Source organism: Apus apus, chromosome 22 (assembly GCF_020740795.1).
Source record: "Apus apus isolate bApuApu2 chromosome 22, bApuApu2.pri.cur, whole genome shotgun sequence".
In the NCBI taxonomy this organism is placed as follows: Eukaryota; Metazoa; Chordata; class Aves; order Apodiformes; family Apodidae; genus Apus; species Apus apus.
This window is the reverse complement of record NC_067303.1, coordinates 6,286,676-6,303,489: the sequence shown is the minus strand read 5'-3', so window position 1 is coordinate 6,303,489 and position 16,814 is coordinate 6,286,676. Positions and strand designations below refer to the sequence as shown.

Here is a 16,814-nt window from a genome sequence, read left to right as displayed (position 1 = left end):
GAACCCTCAGCCTGACCATGCCATGGACCTGCCATCACCACCACCACTGGAAGAGCTGACCCACAGTGTCCCCCCAGGAGGGGCCCTTCATCCCCTGCAACCCCACAGGAGGGGCCCCACCTCTCCCCCAGCTGTGCACAGGGTCCTGCCATCCCCAGCCTGTTCACACATCCCATTTCTTGGTGTCATCTGGTTACACGGGAATCTCAGTTTCCAGTTAAAAATAACACCAGTTTCTAGCCCTCGAAGGTGCAGAAAAATGTGACCTCTAAAAATTCAGAAACTGAAAGGCAAAGCAAATGAGTCCCAAATTTGTCTCTGCTATAAACGTCAATTTCTTTTTGAAAGAAATGAATGTTTTTGATGAATGTTTTCTTGAATGCCTGCTTTTGGCAGTGCTGCCATCTGTGAAAAATCTCTGCCACGCTTGCTATTAAGATTTCATTTCCAAGAAGAGTTCATAGCTGCTTTAATAAACGGTTAAAAGATTGCCAGGAGTCCAAAGGGCCAGCAGCCTGTTTACCACAAGTGGCTTTTGTCACCAAGTAAAGCACCTTTGACTGATAAGCTTATAGCCAGCCAGACCACATGCAGCTTCCTCTGCAGCCCTCTAACAAGCAACATTTTCAGAAGCACTTTAGCTATGTCGGGCACTTAGGAACCTAATCCCTATCGACTCTGAATGAGATTTATGTTCCTGAATGGCTGGCTCACTTGTGGAAGAGGTCCCTGGGTCATGTAGAGCCTTTCAGAGATTTCACCTAGTGCCCTCCAGTCATTTATTAGCCCTTTAATACCATTCATCAACAAAAAAGCACAAACTCTCGCCTAGCAAGCCCCCAGCCAAGCCCCCAGCGCAGGCTCTTGGATCTGCTGGAGCAGCCCCCAGGGCCACTAAAAGCCTTGGGAAGGGGCTGAGCACACTGGGATGTGCCCCCCAGCCCAGTGTTCAAGGGTACAGAGCCCCACAGCTGGTCCCAGGCTGGGAGGAAGGACCCTTCCCCAGTTCAGGGATGCCAATGCCAGCACAAGCCCATGTCCCAGCACAAACAGCAAAGGCTGGTGGTCTGAGGAGCCTCCTTCATGGGGCTGGCACCAGGGTTTTGTGGCTCAGGAACTGGGGTCCTGAAATGGCTGGTGTATTTGGAGATCTGGTGCGTGACTAAACCAAGGGGAACAATAAGATCTTTTTCCAGATTCGCAAACATCAGTATAATAAAAAAAATAAAATTAATTATATGCTTGAACACATGCACCAGAGCAATGCCCTGTATTTTCTCCTAATTGTTCTCCAAGCCTTACAGAGCCACATTTAAATAAAAATGAAGCAATTATTTAAACCGCAATTAAAGACGGAGCAATTTATTTTTAAACCAGAACTATCGTCAGCAGCACAGGAGAGGGGGAAGGAAGGGGAGCAGCCCTGCACCCCATGCAGGGCAGATGCCACTGCCACCAGGGAGGGCATGAAAGCAGGCTGCCAGCAGCCCCCACCTCCCCAGCACTCATTTTCCTCTAACCAAATGCCCACCACCCCAGTGCTGGGGTCTCCACCTCAATCCCAGCCTTGCTCGTCCCTGGGACCTTCTCCTGGAGAGCTCAGCCCTGCCCCAGCCAGGTGACCAGCAGCCAGGGTCCCACACCAGGAGCATCCTCTACAAAGAAGGGCTGCTGCTGCTGCTGGGGAGGGAGGGAGGAAGAGAAGCAACCACAACAAAAACCCACCCTCTCTTTTCATAAGACAGCAGAATTTATCATCCCGCAGCCCTTCACATCTGTCTCCTCATACAAAATGAAAGAGGCTTTGAAAAACAGAGAAGATGAAATAAAGGCTCCTGTGTGAGGAAGCTGGCATTTCTGCCACTGTCACTATGGCAGGAATAATGACCGTGATTGTCTCTGCATCTGTGTGTGCGTGGGGAGGAGGGGGGAGGAAGCACACACCCGCACCACCATCACTATCATCCCCACCATCACTAGCACCACCACAGCCCTGCGGCCACCACCTCTCGGGGTGAGCCAGCCAGGCTTGTGTCACCTGCCCCACTGGACACGGGTGACAACGGCACCACATGGAGAGGACTTCTGCTCTGCCACACACAGCACTGGTTCCCCACACGAGGCCCCATGGGCAGGTGGCCCAAGCTCCTCAAAACATGTGGTTTGAAGAGCAGGTTTGACCCATGTGCTAGTGGCTGCTGGAGAGCAGGTACAGCAGGACCAGGGCCAGCACCCACTTCACTCTGTTAGATGACAAGTAAAAAGGAGGTAGAAAAGGAAAAAGTTAGGAAAAAGGTGGAGAACTGGAACGGGAAGGGACCCTTTTTCCTCCACACAGTTCTCAGAGCTGGCCTGGGCATTTTACACAGGATGTTGGTGCTTTCCAAGCCCACGGCACTGGCCACAGCCCCATGACCAGCACGCACACAGGGGGCAGTGATCACAGCTTGGGCTGCCCTGGTACCTGCCAGCAACTTCTACCCCTGAGGATCTCAGCTCTCCTTCAGCAGGAAGGTCTTTAAAATGCAGAGAAGCATTAAGATTTAGCAAATGCCTTCTGAGTGGGGAGACTGGAGCACAGCCCTGGTAATTGGGCAGGACCCGCACGCAGTCCCGCAGTGGGGAGGAGCACCCGCGGGTTCAGCTGGGTGCAGGAGGTGTGTGTAGCACCACGTTCCCTTACACAGCTCAGCTTGCTCCTGCCTGGGCCCTGAGACCTCTCTGAGGGCTGGTTCCCAGCAGAGAAGCCTCTTGCAAGGACCCACAGTGCAGGGTCCAAGCTCTGTGAGCTCCTCCAGGCCAGCCCTGCAGGTACTGAACGTGTCATCACAGGAGGTTAACCAGATTAACTAGCACCCCTCCACCCTAAACCCCCTGCCTGGGTTGCTCCCCTTCCCTGCACACCCTTGGGGGGGGCTGCTCCAGGGGACCTTTCCCTTGTTCCCAGCTTCTTGCAATTCCCTGCAAAAATCACACTTTGCAATTCCAAGTGCAACAGGAACAAAATCTACCCCGGCACACAGAGTGACCCAGGGACCCAGGAGAGTCCAGGCAGCTCCTCCTACTGCTGCCCCTACAAACCACTCCTCTGGGCACCTCCTGCTCTCTGCACCCACCTGACAGCTTCCACAGAAACCATCCCAACCCTCACACCAGAGCCACAGCCAAAGGTTTGTGCCCAGCAGGTATCGTGGCTGTTGTCTCCAAAAAGGCACCTTCTCCTGGGGTAGGTGCCCTGCAGAGCAGCGAGTGGAGCTCAGCACCCTTTGCTCCTGAGTGTTCCCTCCTGGGCTGGGAGCACCCATTTCCCACAGGGATGCAGCAAGGCCTCCCTGGCACTCACCCCTCTCTCTTTGGGGATCCAGTGGGGATCCAAGCCCTCAGCAGCTCCGGGGACATGTGCACTGGAGGAAAGGAACCCCTCGTGGGCCTGAGCTATGGTGCCAGGCAAGGGCACAGCCCACCTGCCTCCTGCTCCGGACCCTCTGCCACCCATCCCACCTCCACACAACATTTCTCCCTTCCCTGTGGCACTTCTGCTCCTCGGGGCAGCGGAAGATTTACACTCCCAGGTACGGAAAGAGCTGGCAGCTCCCAGAACTGCTCCTCCTCCCTGTTCCATGCCTTGCAGCTCATCGTGCCACGTTCAGCTCGTGCTCCATCACCCTGCAGGGCTTGGAGCGGGGGCACGGACATCCCATGGGAACGGGATGCCAGGAGCATCTCTCTCCTTCCCCCAGAACTCCTCAGCAGCTCCAGGAGCAGGCGGCAGTGCTCAGGGTGGTCCCAAAGGGGAGCAGGGCAGCCAGCCCCCTGCCCAGCCTCCCACAGCACGTTATTTACTTGTTGTAGTCCTTTCTCCCGACGCGTGTGCATGCGTGTGTGAGATTGTCTCCAACGTGACTCTGCATTATCAGCCCTATAATGAGTCCCTGTTAAAGTAGATTTGATGGAATAATTATATTCCAAAAAAACCTGCGGGAAGGCGCTCTCCCCTCTTAAAGGGCAGGATCATCAAACGTTCTCGGCACATTATTTGCAGTCACACCTTCTGCTGCATCTGCTCCTTTTAAAATCTCTAACTCCAATCTGATCTGAATATATAAATCTGAATTATCACAGCAAAAGGAGATGTGCTCACACCTTTTTTTATCTGTTGCCATGGCGATTAGATAAAATTCACGCCAAGTCTCTGGGGAAGGATGAAATGATTTCAGACAGAACCTCACCCCACTTGGTGAGAATAACGCCTGGAGCTACTTCCCTCTGTAACAGGTCTGGGCACATGTCACAGCCAGAGAGGGTGGCAAGGGGTGGAGGAGAAGCCAGGACACCTTTAGAGACTCAGAATGGACAGGGGAAAAGGTTCTGCAGCCCCCCCAGGCAAGGGAGGACAACGCTCCCTTAAATCACATCAGCCCGTCCCAGGCAGGAGCTGCAGGATTGCACTGAAAAGGCCAATTCCTGGCCCCGTTTGCTCAGGGTCACAGCTCTGCTGCCCCAGCTCTCTGTGCTGACTGCTCCGCACACATGCAGGACACGGCAGAGCCCAGGCTCTGTCCTTTCCTGAGGGGGAAAGGACAGGTCACCAAAAGCCACCAGCCCCAGGTGACACGTGGGACAGGGCAGGATGGTGGCCACGTGCCCGACACGCTGGGAGCACAGGCTGTTTGCTCCTGGGCACCATGCCTGAAACCAGCTGGGGTTATTCCACATCCAGGCAAACCCAAATGATAAGACAACCCTCTGGTAAGGATCCTCAGTGACTGATCTCCTGGCCCCAAATCACCTCGCTGAGGACACTGTGTTTACTCTGTCCCAGCTTTTCTCCAGTGCCAGGAGGCTACTGTTCCCCAGAACAGCCCTCTTGATAAGAGCACAATGCCAAATTGTCCAGGTCCCAGCTCCTCTGCCTCCCACAGTGTCCCTCCAGCCCTGGCAGGGAGGGGATGCTGCACCCCTAAATCCTCCCCAGGAGCTGAGCTGCAGCCCCAGACTCCCTGTGGCTCCAGTGGGATTTGTGTATGGCCAGATGCCCAGAGTTTCAGAGGGAAAGGAACCAGGGGGCAGCAGCTGCGAGGCACAGCAGAGGGGAGCACCCGGCGCAGGGGTCAGCAGCCACAGTTAACCACCAGAAATCTGTTGAGATTTTATTTCCCACATCACTAAACCATTGCTGAGATGAGCTTAAGAATCCCACAAACAGATCTGGGCACTGCAGAGGACACAGAAAAGGCTACTTGGGTCAAATTAAGCTCCTATTTGATCCACTGCAAACAGGTGAGCTTAGATATTTTCAAAAGTCCTAAAAGGCGACTGTTCAGTCAAGAGCACACACAAGAAATATCTCTAAAACTTCACAGAACTCAATGTTTTTTCAGTTCCTTCTGGCAAGCTTTCAGTTTTGCTTTCCAGAGAAAGGACTTTGTGGATATCCAATGACTAACAAAGTACATCCGAGTGTCTGCAGCCCCCAAAGGACACGTCTTAGGGTTGCTGAGAAAAGCAGCACCCTTAGAGAGGGCTGCACCTTGACAAGTGCTGCTTTTAAAGCTTTTCCAACACTGCCTATCAAGTACATGACACTGAAGCAGCAAATAGCAGCTCAGCCAGGGCTTGCCAGTCCAGAAACTCTCACTGCCTCTGAATCCTGGCTCCTCTGTGCTGCCCTCACAAATCACAGGCACCCACAGGCTGGGCAAGAGGGACAACAGACACTGTCACCTTTCCTTGCAGCTGGTGCGATGCTGGTTACACCCAGGAGGACCTTGTTCCTCCAGGGACACCACAGAGAGACAACCCTGACAACACACGGTCCACACACCCAAGTTCACCCAAATGAGCACATGGCAAGAACAGAGGTACTGACCATTGCTCAAATCCCCTCTCCAGTGTCTCAAGGAGGTCCCCACCTCCCTGCTTGCTTTTGCAGCAGCAGCTGGACAGCAGCTCCCTGAGTGCCCACGTAGGTGGGGTCCACACTAGCACCACATGCCCCATCTGCAGGACCTGTGGCTGCTGCCATCGAGTTACAGCCAGGCCTGAAGAGGGACAAGTCAGTGCCAGGGCCATCCACTTCTGTGCCACAACCACCACAGCAGGGGACTGAACCAGCTTCAGTCACACACACACCACGTGTCCTCCAAGACACATCCAAACCACGCGTGTGCCTGTGAGGCTGCACGTTACCAGCCTGCTGATGGTGCTTTTAAAATTAAAAAGAAATAAAAAGCTGTTTATCACCTTGAGCTCCTAAACCAGTTCATAGCAGGAGCTTCGGAAAAGGGAGCGGGGTCTGTAAAACATTCTGCTCAGCTGCAGCCCTCCTGTTACTCCCCCCCAAAATACATATCAAGGTTCATCAATAGCAGCAGAGTTTGAAATCACAGCCAGGGTGTGAAGCACAGCCTCACACACAGCCTGCAAGCACCAGCCCACATGAAACGCTGCCGTCCTGCGAGCCGAGCCGGGCGCCTGCAGCTCGGCTGGCAACGGAAGGGGAGATTGATTTTGATGTGAGCACCCGCAAAGCAAATGGGTTTTTGAAAACCCTATAATTTCTCTGCAACCCTTGACTTCGCTAAACACACATTTTTAGACTACAGCACAGTTAGGTAGGCATTAAACAAAAATGAGCTGCACTGATGATGATTTATGTGCAGGATAACCTTCCATAAAGAATTTCTCTTTGATTTCAGGGTAAGTTACAGTGTTGCCAAGTTAACCACAGAATGCTCCTCACCACCAAAAATCTGCAGCAGGGCCTTGCAGGCAGAGCACTTCCCTGCAACTGCCTGGAGAAATTCTCCTCTGTGGACCCAGCAGGTGACCTGAGGAGGCACAAGGGGCTTGGTGCTGGCACAACACTCATGAGTGCCACCAACACCAGCCTGGCCCCACCAGGGACCTGAAGGACCTGCCCCCTGGCAGCCCATCAGTGAAGGAGCAGGAGACTTGGCTGAAAAGGCAGGTCCCAAAGGCCCAGCAGCCAAGGCTGGGAGCCCCTTCATTCCAACAGAGCATGAAAAGAACCTGAGGAGGCCAACAACAAAGGGTCACCCAGCCACAGACTGAGCCAAAGAACAGCAGCCCCAGGGGAAGTGCTCACTCCCCCTGCTTCAGAGCTGCACGTAGATCAGGTTGGAGGGGAACCAGGGATGTGAAGAAAAGTAAACATTTACTGTGAAAATAGTCGCTTCAAGTTTTCTGCCCCAGGGAGACCTGGATGGAGAGGTTCCCTGCACATGGGGAGGGTCCATCCCTGCTGCACCCAGATATGTGCACAAGAAGCACTGAGGAAACTTCCAGGAAAAGCAGCAAGTTCAGTACATCAGAGTGAGGAGTAACACTGTAAGTAGGGCTTGGAGGCACTTCCAAGAGTGCTGGGACACTTCCACATCCATTCCTGCTTGTTGGCTGGCGGCAGGGAGCTGTGCAGAGCTGGCACTGCACAAGTGCTCCCTGTCCCTCCCCGGGGAGCTCATCTGAAGGAGCTCTGGGTGCTCTGTTTCACCACTCAGCTCTGCTCAGTCCCCCAAGGCAGGGACTCCCTCCTCCCCTCCCTAGCCAAGAATGAGGTCACAAGCAGAGGCTCACCAGAGGACAAGACAAGACCAGGTTTTTGGTAACAGCAAAGCCACTTTTAGCTCTAACACAACAGCAATAAAAAAATATAAGCTTCAGGCAGATACTATATTTGTAATCCAACAGCAAAACATGTTTGCTTGTGTTGACTCTGCACTGTAACACAATTTATATGTTCTGTCTTTAGGGTAATTATTGCTTTAGAATGTTAAAATCATTCCAGTCTAATTAAATCATCATATTAAAAAATCCACTGCCACAGCAAACTTGAGAGCCAGTCTGGTTAAGATCACGCGAGTGCAGGGATGCTGGGTGTGCAAACCTGCTGCCCAGCACACCAGCTCTGCCAAGAAGGAGCACAGGCACAGCTCTGCTCTGTCCTGCAGGATCTGGAGTGGTGGGGACAACCACCCCTTTCCCAGGGAGCACTGCCAGCTCAGCACCACCGAGGCAGGAGCATCACAGGTTCTGGTGCTGCTGGCCCCACCCCCCCATGCTCTGGGCATCGAAGGGGACAAGCCTGGGTGGGCAGAGCATCGTTGAGCCTCTCACCACCCCAGGAGACAGTGCCCTGCACATCACTGCCCTTTGCTGCTGGGCTGTGCTGCACCCAGGGGACATCACACACCAGCCAGAGCCACCCTGGCCCGCAGAAGAATCAGCCACCTCTTCCAGGTGATGAAGCACTTGGCTCCTTAAGCAAAAATCTCCCTGCCAGAGGGACCAGAGCAAATCTCCTCCTGTGCCTGGACAGCAGCTGCCCTAGAGTGTGCCAGGCTCCTGCCCTCCCAGATCTGCTCCCCAGGGCACTGTCTGTGCAGCCACACTTGCTGACCTGTGAGCAAACACCACGCGCAGAGCTTCCACTTTGGGCAAAATCCTTTAACTCTCCCTGGATCCCCCCAGGGAAAGCAGCATTGATTGCTGGACTGTTGCTCACACCGCACGGGGCCACCAGCCCTGCCATCAATACTAGCTCTGAGGAGGGAGCCAGGAGGTCAGCTCAGGACACAGGGACGTGGGGCTGGACCTCGCTGTGCCCAGCACCTGCCTGCAGCCCCCACACTGCTCCCAAGGCTGCAGTGAGCCCAGCAAGAGCCAGAGCCCATATTCTGGAATGCTATGGCTCCACCAGCACTTTTCCCAGCTCCTCTCAAGCTGTGCAGAGGTGCCCCAGAGGCTGTGTCCCAGCAGGACTCCAGCCACCACTGAGCTGGACATATCCCATGCTCAAGGGCCAGCACACAGGGCTCCTGTTGCCCAAAGCCCAGCTGGCAGGTGCCCAAGGGGAGCCAGACCCAGCCAGGACAGGGCACACGCATGGCCACACTCACACTAGACATCCACGAGCCCAGAGATCCACAAAGCACCAACCATAGCATCAAGGAGACCCTGACACCACACATCAGCTCCCACCACCAGCACTTCCCAGGCACGAGATGGTCACCAACAAAAGCCTTGGCTTGGGCAGCAGAGGCACGGACGATGAGGCAAAGACAACCTTCCACAACAGGGAGTCCACACACGGCAAAGCAGGTCAGATTTTCCAAGAGAACCGCAGCTTGTCTCTTACCTGGGATGATAGAAACGGTGTCTTTCTCCCAGGACACAACACTAACGTATTCCTGCACTGAAGAGGGGATGAGGCACTTGAAAACAGCCACGTTTCCACGCATCGACCTTTGGTCCTCCACCCGAACGGTGTATGGTTCCCTGAACACTGCAGAGAAAAGCAGATGGTTGGTGGCATGACAGTTGCTGCAAGAAAACACGCTGCCTTTTGCTTTAATCCCACGTTTCCCAAACAAACCAGCCCACCCAGCAACAAACTGCTTCCATCCAAAACACCTCCCCAGCCTCCTGCTGGGGAGGCTCCTGTTTCTGGGACCCTGCAGTTGTCCCCAGTAGCGCTTTGTGACCACCCAGGCTGCTAAGGCAGAGGTTTGCAGAACCCAGATTTCAGGACGGGAACCGAGGGCATTTAGCAGCTGTAACATTCAACCTCCTGCCTTGAAGGTCATCATTTCACTGCTGGATGGATCCTGAAAATGCAGCAGTGAGGCCCCAGTAGATGCAGCCTGTGACAGAACTTGGCACCCCCCTAAAGTCACAGGAGAAATGTTCAGGGAAACAGAGGACAGTTTTCCAAGCCATGCCACAGCGGGAGCCATGAGCTGCTCCCAGCATGTGCTGGGGGTCACAGGATGTCACATCCAGACATCCCTTAGACAGCTCTGCACTGCTCCCAGGACCTGTGACAAGGGACTCCCCGTGCCACAACCCTCCAGTAGCACTTGCTAGGTCAGCTGGATCCACCCCAGCCTCTTCAGAAAAACAAAAAAAAGATGTCACCATGCTCAGTAACAGACACACTGTAAACTCCTAAAGTCCAAGTATAAATCATAGTGAGTGCAGGTGCCTCTTTACTGTGACCATCATTGTGACCTGTAAGACACGGGCACCTGGGCACTGCCATGGCAAGAAGGATGTGCATTCAGTTCATCATCCATCAACACTGCTTGGCCAGAACAAAAGTCTCCCAGGAGAGAGCTCCTAAGCAGCCCAAAGGGGAGGTGTTCTCCCAGGGCGGAAAGCACCTGCTGGCAACACACCACACAAGCAGGAAAGCCGTGGGAGGGTGAGAGCATTTCCACCTGGATTTCCCTGGCTTTCAGGGCACCTTGCTCTGCTGCAAGAGGTGGAGACAGAACCAGGGGCTTATCCAGGCTCCACCCCGGCGTGCCCAGTGCCACATCCCAGCAGGCTCCACACACCAGCAGCTGCCACAAACCAGCCAGCTCCAAGTCACTGAGAGCTGCTCCACCTCCATCCCTCCTGTGTCTGCCCTCCTGGTGGGCAGAGTGCCCCTGTCCCAAGGGAAGCAGGGAAGGGGAGCCAAGTGGCATCCAGCTCACTCCCAGTGTCCCAGTGGTGAGAAGGAGGGCTTGGCACCTTAGGGAGAAGCCCACTGTGGAAAGGGACTCCAGAGCCCAAGCAGATTAGCCAGCAAAAGCCCCTGTAATCACCTGCAGCAGGAGGTTTATTCACAGGCTTTAAAGGCCAGCAGAGACCACCAGGAGCATCCCTCCAGCACCCATCCTCCTGCACGGCCACCACACGGCCCTGGTAGCTTGTCCCACTCTGGGCACTGCCCTGGCTCCCAGCCACACCAGTCACCACAGCTGGGGACTCCTGGCCTTGCCCTGGGAACAATTCCCACAAGGGGAACACACAGCCACAACCAGCACGCTTAAAACTTCCGGTTGGTGAGAGAGGTTTGCTCCTTGTGCACAGCAACAGCTTTTCCAAGGCTTCCTGAGAGCCCAGCCTGAGGCACCCAGCAGGAGGGGGGAGCAGCTCTGTGCTGCACCCCCACGTTTCCTACACCCCATCTGCTGCTGGCCCTCCTCCACCCAGCTGTGGTTTATAGGTAACCTGAGAGTGCTGGTAAATAATTCACTCTGCGGAAGGGGGTTAATACCAATTTACTCTGCAGTACAAGGTATTAAAATAAAAAACCCTGTACTCACTTCTGTCGTGTTCCCTCCACTAGCCCCACTTTTAATAGGTTACATAATGAAGCCATTCCTGGGCTATTAGCCCTCCTCAGCCTGGTCAATAATTTACTATAATGGCTTTTGGAATCGGCTCTTTGCCATATTCCTCCTTTTTTCTTTGCTTAATAAGCCTTGGCGGGCTGGGGCTGGATGCTCTGGTGGGAACAGCCAGGCTGGAGGAAGGCTGGGGGACACAGTGGGAGTTTCCCCATTGTGGGCAGAGGTGGTCCAGCTCCTCCTGCAGCTGCAGAAAGCCCCCAAGGGTGGGCAGGTGGAACAGTTCAAGGGAGAGGACAAGTCCTGCCATGAGGCTGCAGCCACACATTGCCTCTGGGCACTCCTTGGAGCCCCCCAGCCTGCATGTCCTGGTCTCCCCAGCCCTCTCCTAGCTGATAACAGGCACAAGATGCAGCCTAGGCTCTGAGCTGGGGCAGGATCCCATTTTTGACAGCATCCTGCCTGGCGCCCTGCCCTCCATCCCTCACTTCTCTTCAGCATCACTGGTCCATGCCAGGCTGTCCTTGGCAGTCCAGGGAGAGAAGCCACCACCTCACCCAAACCCCAGCACCCTCAAAGAGCTCCTACCTGCTTTAACACGGATGTTGGGGCTCCTGATTTTGCCAGCCGAGTTCTCTGCCGTGCAGAAGTAGTCGTTGTCGTGGATGAAGCTGTTGAAGGCTGATGGCGAGAAGGGGTAGAGCTGCAAAGTCCCGTTGGCATGGACATGCCTGATGTGGGGCACATCGTAGATGTCGTCGCCTGTCGCCAGGTACCACCGGAGGACGGCGCTGGGTGACCCTGCTGCCGGGCAGGGGATCACCACCCCCACTGTGCTGGAGAAGGTGACCTGCTGGATAGAGTCGTTCACAAAGTAGAGGCTGGTTCCGACATCTTCAGCACGTGCTGCGGAGAAAGCAGAGACCACAAGGGCGGGGGGGGGGGGGTGTTACTGCAGAACTCGCCCATCCCCACCGGCACAGAGAGACCCCCACCCCCCCAGCACTGCTAGCCCCCCCAGAGCTCAGCCCCTGACCCCTGCGTGGAGCAGAGCAGGGGAGTGGAGGAGCATCAGTGCATGGACTGGAAGCATCAAGGCCACCTTCACAGGCCAGTGCTCTTGCTGGCAGCACGGATCAGGGACCACAGGCACCTCACCAGGACAAGAAAGGGCTGCACAAGCAAGGAAGGTACCCAGGGCATCCCCCCAGGGTGCCAGAGGCCCATCAGCACTGCCAAGACATCCACCACAAGCCTCCCCAACTGGGCAGAGATCCTTCCCTCTACCCTGCTGCTGCCCCTGAATGCTGCAGCAGCCCCAGGAGACAGGCAGGAAAAGTGAGGCTAGTGCTGGCCCCAATCCCAGCACCAGGGGAGCCCAGTGCCCTGGGTCTGAGCTGCAGCCCTGCACTGCCCGAGCCAAGAGTGAGACACACAGAGCCCGAGGGCAGCACCAAGGCAGAGCCTGCAGCCACCTGGGAGCAGCTCTCCAGGCTCCACCAGAAAAGCGCTTCCGTTCCTCACGCGGTGGGAAGGGACCTCTTCACCCAACTCCTCCGGTCTTTCCTTCCCACTCTCCAGGACCACGAGCTCCCCCTTCTCAACCAAAGCGAGCAAGATTGCCTATAAATAAGGACGAGGAGGCCCCAGTCACTCAGATCCGATTGCTTTTTTTAGCCTCACTCCTTCCAAGTGGGCGGAAGGACGGGATGCAGCGCGCGGCCCTCGGCGGCTGTATTAATAGCTCTGGCTGAGGACGCTGCTCACGGGGCTGCAGAGCCAATAAGCAGATCACTGCCGTGCCCCCAGGTCACGGCAAGTCGCGGGGGACCCTCCACGACCTCGATTTCCTATCCTGGGGAGGGGAGGACAGGAGTGGGGGGCACAGGGAAAGCCCTGAGCGCAGCTGGAGGAAGGGCTGGCTGGGCTTCGCTGGCCACGGCTGCTCGCATCTCCCCACAAAGCTTCCTCCAGCACATCCCTGCCCACTCCCTGTCATCTCCAACACCAGGGCAAGGTGGGAAGCCCCCAAAAACCTCACCCCTCCCCAGAGTCCTCTCCATCCTTCTCCCAGCTGAACTACTGACAACCTCGTGCCTCTTCCAGCACCCGTGAAATCACAGGTGCGAGCACCAGATTCTTGTTCTCTGTGCAACTCTGCACTGAATTGTCACAGAAAAGGATGAAGTTCCCCTCTCTGCTCACTCTGAGCCCTACTGTCCCACAGCCAGAGCTGCCCCACACACCCATCCACCTAATGGATTAGCTGCTTGGCAAGGACCAGCGCTGCCACCACACACAAAACAACAGGTTCATAGGTCAGGAAAGCATCTCCATACCTCCCCCCACAGGGCACCCCAATCCCTATCCGTGCACAGGCAGAAGCAGACAAACCATGTGCTTTTCCCTCCCTCTCTGCCAAGCACCAGCAGCAGGATGGAGCAGAGGAGCCAAGGGCTCCGGTGAGTCCCCACGCAGCAGTGCCAGGCTTTGCAGAGCCATGGGGCCACCACACGGCCCTGGGGGTGTCACCGTGTGACATCTCCAGGCTGGTTTGTCATCATGAATCAGCATTTCCCTGCACCGGAACAGCGCGGTGCGTCTCCAAACACATGGAAGAGACAAGGGCACGTTTGCTGGCAGAGGAAGAGAAACCAAGCGTGGAGCAGCTCTGTGCTATTTGCAGCAGCACCCCAGCAGAGCAGAAGATGGCAGGAGCCAGGGCACACCGTGTGGCACAGAGCACAGCAAAAGCCACCCTGTGCCATCCATGGCTTTGGACCTGGACCATCCCGCTCAGCACTGGGCATCCACCCAGATCCATCCAACTTCTCCAGCCCAGATCCCAGATCACTGCTTGAGGAGGCTCCTGCTCTGATACAGACTGGAGAACATCCACAGCCTGGCAGGGAAATTTCCTTTCCCCAAGGCAGCACCCAGGGAGGTTTAGAGATGGATGGGTGAGGGGCTGGGGGGAAGAGTGGAAAAATACCTCAAACAGAGAAATTCAGATTACCCATAAAGCTTTTTCAGGTCAAAGGGAGAAACAGATTTTCCATAGAAAATGGAAGTTATGGGATTGGCAATAGTTGTGTGACAGACGCGTAGAGTTAAATCCATATAATCTCCTTTACCATTTAGCATTGAGCACCCTCCTAATTCCATGTTTCATAAAACTGCCTCCAAATCACTGAGAGATTAAAAATTTAGAAATAGCACTGCAATATTTTTAAACCAGAAATCGCTGCTCACATCTGGTCAGATGTGCTGACCCTAATCTAAATATTAAGGGCATTAATTCTCATGAACCTGAAAAAAGGAGGATGGAGGAGTCAAAATGGAACAGTTTCTGCTGGGGAAGATGCAGGCGCAGGGCAGCGAGGCCTGGAGACCATCCTGCTGGCAGCTGGAGCCACTCAGCTTGCTTGGAAAGGTGTGTGGTTTAAGTTACCAAAGTGCAATCTTCCTACGTTGTAATAAATTACAACCTAGAGGTACTGAAATATTAATATCTCTACCTGAGCTGGGAGAGGCAGGTCATTTTGCTATCATCCCTTAGGAATATTTACTAGTCTTGATGGCTGGACTTCCCAAACTCCCCCACTGTTGGTGGCACAGGCAGCCTGGGCACAGCCCAGCTCTGCACTGTAACCAGGAGTGACCACAACCTGACCTCAGCCCCTGTCACCAAGATGTGCTTTTCTGAGGAGGCAGCTGAGGTGTCACTGTGAGCTGGTGGAGCCCTCAGCCTGACCAAGCACAGAAATGCCATCACATCCCAGGCCACACAATCCCTCTTCTCCTCCACACCCTGCCAGGAAGAGCCCATCCTTTCCTGGGAAGTGGGACACTGCACTGGCAGCACCTTGCCCAGGACCTCCCTCTTGGGCTTGGTGACCCAGTGTCCACCTCAGCCTTCCCCTGAGGTGGGACCCCCACAACTAAAAGCCCATCCCCAGGCCAGCAGGAGAGCCACCGGGCTCCTCCAGCCACCAGCAATAACAGCCTGCAAGGATGCTGCGAAGAACAGCAGGCTAATCATCACCTCACTGCTCATTTATTATCCTCATTAAGGGTGTTTGACACCTGCCCTGTTCAAGGAGAAAGTGAACCGGTGCTCGGCACGCACTGAGGGGTGGGAATTACAGGTAGGTGGCAAGTCCTCAGCTTTTTCCTCCACCCCTAACTCCATCACGCACTGCCTGTATGCTTGTAACGCTGGAGCTCTCTGTGGCCTTCCCTGGACTCAGCTTCCTCTGAGCCCTCATCTTCAGGACACTCCTAATAGCCTTCCTCCTAGCGAAGGGAGTGACCTTGGAGCTTGCAGAGCAAGGAGTGACATCCCTGGGCACCATGGCTGCTCCCAGCACGCAGCCGCTGTCACCAGCCCCCGAAGGGGAATGCTGCCCCTGGTCCTCGGGGGGCAAAGGCACCGCTCCAACACGCTGGCTCCTTAATGCATCTGCATGGCAATTACAGCCTGAACCACCTCCAGCTATTACGCCAGCACCCAGGCTGAGGCTGTAACCCTTGCCTGGAAAAAAAAAACAACCTCTCCCCACTGGTTTGCCTGGCCCACATCAGCCTGCTGGAGGTACCGGTCCCACCACCCCTCCCACACGGGGGGCTGGCCCTGAGGTAGGCGCCCCCAGCTCTGCTCCACCACCAAGCCCCCCAGCCTGCCTGAGCTCCCCTGGGGCCTGCTGGTCCTGGGGGTGAGGAACGAGTCCAGAGACCCCAGCCCAGCTCCATGCCTCAGCCACACAGAACACCAAGTCTGAGGAGCTGCAGCCAAGTCCAAAGGGGACAACATCTGGTGACATTGCTGAGCCAGGTGACAGCAAAGTCCCCAGCCAGGAGGGTCATGCCATCCAGCACACCACAGCCCACATGCCCACTTTCCCAGGTGGAGACAAGTATTCCCACCGCATGGCCCAGAGGTACAAGAAACAAGGGGAACGGATGGACAGAGCCAGCTCCAAACCCTGGTTCACCTGCTCCTTTCCCCCCCGAAGCTGTGCCTGCCCCTTCTCTCCTGGAGAGCAGCCCAGCCAGCCCTTTCCAAGAGGCAGCAGCTGGGGCAGGCAGCAAGCGAGAGTCGGGAAATGGATTTCCTAAATATTTGGTACAGCTCTGCTGGCAGGTGATGGCGGCAATATGCAGCGTGTACGTGGTGGGGTTTATTTCCTAAGGATCTACAAGCAGGGAGAGGGTAACTCACCAAATCGTGATTATGCAAAAACATGGAGCTGGCTGTAATCTCGATTTCAAAGACAAGAAAGACTCTGCACCCAAACCTGCCACTGCATGAGCCTCCCAGCGAAGCAACGACTGCAGCAACTGAACACCTTCCTCCTTCGTGCCCTCCTCGGAAGTCGCATTTATTACCAGTCTGCTTATCTGGGTGCGAGATGACTTCCCGCTATCCAAGGCACAGCTCAGAACCCGGGCGCTGCCATGTCAGAAGAATTCCTGCCACAAAAACAGACACTTCCAGTTCCATCCTTGCACCTGGCTGCTCAGCTGCCTGGAAGAGGGATGGAGCGCTCCCCGTCCCCCCCACCCTGGCCAGTTGGGCAAGGAGCAGGGCTCTGTCACAGAAGGGCTGCCCAGAGCTGAGCCCCCAGCTCCCAAGTAGCCCCCGACCCCGGGAACATCCCCAGCACCTGCCGCCCG

General features: G+C 55.4%; 1 protein-coding gene across 2 annotated transcripts in view; it reads right to left on the bottom strand.

Moving 5' to 3' along the window:
• The window catches only part of DSCAML1 (DS cell adhesion molecule like 1), a 91,014-nt gene that overhangs the window by 71,386 nt on the left and 2,814 nt on the right, over nt 1-16,814 (bottom strand). For both annotated transcript variants that reach the window (XM_051638402.1, XM_051638403.1), the window contains exons 2-3: nt 11,727-12,044; nt 9,158-9,304 (exon numbers count right to left, since the gene is read on the bottom strand). In XM_051638402.1, coding sequence (XP_051494362.1) covers nt 9,158-9,304; nt 11,727-12,044 — 465 coding nt within the window. The remainder of the gene's footprint in view (nt 1-9,157; nt 9,305-11,726; nt 12,045-16,814) is intronic.